This window comes from Xiphophorus couchianus, chromosome 23 (genome assembly GCF_001444195.1).
Source record: "Xiphophorus couchianus chromosome 23, X_couchianus-1.0, whole genome shotgun sequence".
Taxonomy (NCBI): Eukaryota; Metazoa; Chordata; class Actinopteri; order Cyprinodontiformes; family Poeciliidae; genus Xiphophorus; species Xiphophorus couchianus.
This window is the reverse complement of record NC_040250.1, coordinates 17,217,784-17,221,474: the sequence shown is the minus strand read 5'-3', so window position 1 is coordinate 17,221,474 and position 3,691 is coordinate 17,217,784. Positions and strand designations below refer to the sequence as shown.

General features: G+C 40.9%; 1 protein-coding gene across 1 annotated transcript; it reads right to left on the bottom strand.

The window, feature by feature from the left end:
* Positions 1–225: 225 nt before the first annotated feature.
* On the bottom strand, positions 226–3,406 carry LOC114138846 (arylsulfatase I-like). Its single transcript, XM_028008280.1, has 2 exons — positions 2,938–3,406; positions 226–1,633 (listed from the first exon to the last, which is right to left on the bottom strand). The coding sequence occupies exons 1-2, from the start codon at positions 3,249–3,251 to the stop codon at positions 235–237; spliced, it is 1,713 nt and encodes a 570-aa protein (XP_027864081.1). The 5' UTR covers positions 3,252–3,406; the 3' UTR covers positions 226–234.
* Between the last annotated feature and the right edge of the window lie 285 nt (positions 3,407–3,691).

The following is a 3,691-nucleotide window of genomic DNA, read 5'->3' as shown; positions in this document are numbered from 1 at the left end:
TACCTCAGTTTTAAGTCTTAGTCTCTTACGATTAAGTGCATATTGTAGGTTTATGTTTAAACCCAAATGTATATAACTGGATCAGAGGATTTGGTCCACTGCAGCAGTATCTTCTCTCTTATTGTGAATCAGCATTTAAAATGTCTTGATCTTGACCTACTTTATTATACTTTATTAGACATCATCCTTGATGATTTCCGTTATATTTTCGGTTTTTACTTCAGTTTTTTGCTTCTATATTTTGTTAGACATCATCCTTGTGTTGAGTCTTCTAAAAATTGACTTGCTTTTGAACATCTTAAACTTTCTTTTCCATTCCATGTTTTCTTTCTTGTAAACAGTATTCCAGTTCTCCTCCTCTTCATCTCCCATCCAGGGACCCCAGGCTCCACCATTTAGTTGGGGGTCTGCCTGTGGGTCCTCTGAGGGATACCTTACGGGTACTGCCGTCCTGTTGTAGTACACCAGTCTGGCTAAGAGCTCCTTCACAACATCTGGCCTCTGTTCAGACAGGTCAAAACGTTCATAGGGATCTCCGGAAACATTAAAGAGCCACACAGATTTGCGAGGTTTAATGTGTCTCTCCAGGTTCCAATATTCCCTAGGAAAACCTGGAAGAATAGGAGGTGGGATCCAATCTCCATAACCAGGGTCTCCGGTCAGAAGTTTCCAGTCTCCTGCTCGTATGGAGGCCTGAATTGCGGTATTCCAAATCCCAAATCCTTTCTGCAGGGATCCATTGCGTGCATAGTTGTACAAAGGGTCGATATTGTGGAGTATCTCAAATCTGGGTGACTCTTTTCCTTCACTGATGGCCTCCCAGACATTGTACCCATCAACCCCCTCAGTCAGGGACTCATTGCCACCTGCCAACCCGACCAATGTGGGATACCAGTCAGTAATGTGTACAAGTGCTTTACTAACCCTCCTTTTCTTCCTCAAGAGAGGGCTATGGACAAACCCTAAACCTCGGACACCACCCTCCCAGTAAGTACCTTTACGTCCTCGAAGTGGCCAATTGCTGCCCCCAGACAAAGGCTGGCCACCATTATCAGTGGAGAAAATTAGGACGCTGTTTTGATAGTATCCATACTTGCGGAGAGCATACGTTATGTTGCGAACAGCTTCATCTACAATGGAGACCATTGCGGCGTACTTCCTACGTGCAACGTTCTCCAGCTCCTTATATGGGTGGATGTACTCCTGAGGACACTGCAGAGGTGTGTGAACAGCTTGAAAGGACAGGAAGATGAAGAGTGGCTTGGACAGAGGATCATGGGCCGCTAGGATCTTGCGAACTCTCTGAGTGTACAGATGTGTGGAGTATTTACCCCTGTATCTCCAGGCAACCAACTCGCCCTCATGGAGATCAAACCCGCAAAGCCTGGGGCCATCACAGGACTCATATGTGTAGTAGTTCATGCTGCCCGTCAGAGAGCCCAAATATGTGTCAAAGCCTCGTCTCGTGGGCAAGCACTCCTTCTTGTAGAAACCCAGGTGCCACTTGCCAACCATGTGGGTTGAGTAGCCGAGCTGCTGAAGTCTCTGAGGGAGGGTGACCTGGTTGAAGGGCAGGCAGTTGGGTTGGCGTGGACGGATGATGGAGTGCTGAAGGCCGGTATGAATTTGGTACCTGTAGAGATAGACAATAAGAAGGCAATCAGAAAGGAAGAAGTTTGTTATCAATGTGAAGGAGATCCAAAACATTGTAAAATGATAGTGACAGACGGAGATAGAAAATAGAGTTCAGAGTTCCCAGATTCCAACCTCGACCATTTTATGTTGATACATCAAGATGAAATAAGTAACAAAGTTCAGGCCAAGTTCTTAGGGAGAGAGTTATAAGAACTGGCAGCTCACATACATAAGGTGTAAGAAATACACTGTGCACATTTTGCTTTCCTGTAGGTGCAGCAGATGCTTTGTTTGCGCCACAGCAATCAAAAACAAACAAAAAAATTAACTCTCATTTTTGGCATAGTTTTTTTTTAATGGACTGAAAGAGGTAAATACATTATGCTCCATATTCTCATGAAACTGATCATGATATTCTGATAGGTTTAACAGTAGGTCAGAAATGGTACAGAAGCTACTTTGTGTATTGTGTGTTGCTCTGTCACTTCACAAAGCTACTGGACTTTATCTTTTCACTTCAAGAAAACATGTGAAAAGGTTCCTGCTTTTCCTTGGGTTTTTTTTTTTTTTTTTTGCATTTTAAACCAATGTAATCTGTTTACAACCCTAAACAACTGACAAAATCTTTAAGGTGCAGTGTTAAATCTACACTAAAACAATGAGACAAACTATTTATCTGCCTGTAAAAATCATAATGGAAACAGATCAGAGCTGATAAACTGACATAATCATTGCTTCCCTTGGCAGAGAAAGACCATATAAAGAGCTCCACAGAAATGTTAAATTTAGTGGTATATTACAAACACAGCTGCTATTTTAGCATTTTAAGAAAAGAAGACTTAATAATTTTTTTTTGAAAGATTCATCAACTAGTGCACAGATATTAATAATTTATAGTTATGAGGAAATCTCTTTGCTCAGTGGACATTTGTGGAAACCATGACAGTACATCAAATACATCACTGAGCTGCACTTGACAAGAATTGAGGTTATCCTTGTCTTCAATAAAAACTGCTTTTACTCTTATAGAAAAACGTGCAATTGCAAATCTATGCATTCTATTTGAAACACACATTCATACATTTTAATATCAATTTGAACCATTTTATTTTTTAGAATGACATTTGAAAGTAAATAGAAACATCTGACAGATGTTTATTTGTTTATTTATTTAAACACAAGAAAACAACAGCACCCTCTTTTGGAACATTTATGCACTGCTTTACATTTACATATAAACTAAATATCTCTGTTTGTTTCAGGTGAATAAAAATTAGAGAACTAATAGATAAAATACTCTACCTGCCGGTGATGAGTTGACTTCGGGACGGTGTACAGATGGGCTGAACATAATAATTCTCCAGCTTCACACCATCTGCAGCCAGTTTATCCAGTACAGGTGTCCTAATGTCAGAGCTGTGATAGCCAATGTCGTTGAAGCCCTGGTCATCTGTCATGATAAAGATTATATGAGGAGGTTGCTGGACAGGAGACCTGTCATTGAAAGTTTGGTCAGGCTCGTTTTCCACCTGATTGGGGCTCATCAGATCCCAGCTCATGTAGCCAAGGCTCAGCAGGCTCATCACTGAGAAACCAGTCAGGGTTGTTGTTGCCATGGTTTAAATCAATGAAGCTTGCCGATATTTTGTATGTCGTCAGTAAATCATTTTTGCTGTAAGAAAATATCCTCTCAATAGATGCTGCAATCGTCTCTTGTTACACTTGAGTTGGGGCTGAGCAATTCATAACCTTCCTAAAGCCAAAAATGCACCTTCATCCTCACTGACTCTCCAAACTGTGCCAGCCTAAATGAAAGCATTTCACTTTTCCTAGAGGACTAATCAACCCCGCCCATTTGCCTGACTGGCCCACTGAGAAAACATGAGGCCCCCTGCCTCAAAAAAATCACACAAGCCACATAGAGGTATTGCTGCTGTATCCAGGTGTTCATTCAGACTTTACATCAAGTGTTTAAAGTTATACACAATTAAGCAATGTAGATATTTCAACATTTTGCTCTGTTCCATGTAAAAACTGTTTTTATTGCCTTTAGAAT

Coding starts and splice junctions, on each gene's coding strand:
- LOC114138846 (XM_028008280.1), bottom strand. CDS start 3,251: ATGGCAACAACAACCCTGACTGGTTTCTCAGTGATGAGCCTGCTGAGC. Junction 1,634..2,937: donor AGTCAACTCATCACCGGCAG/GTAGAGTATTTT, acceptor CTATCTCTACAG/GTACCAAATTCATACCGGCC.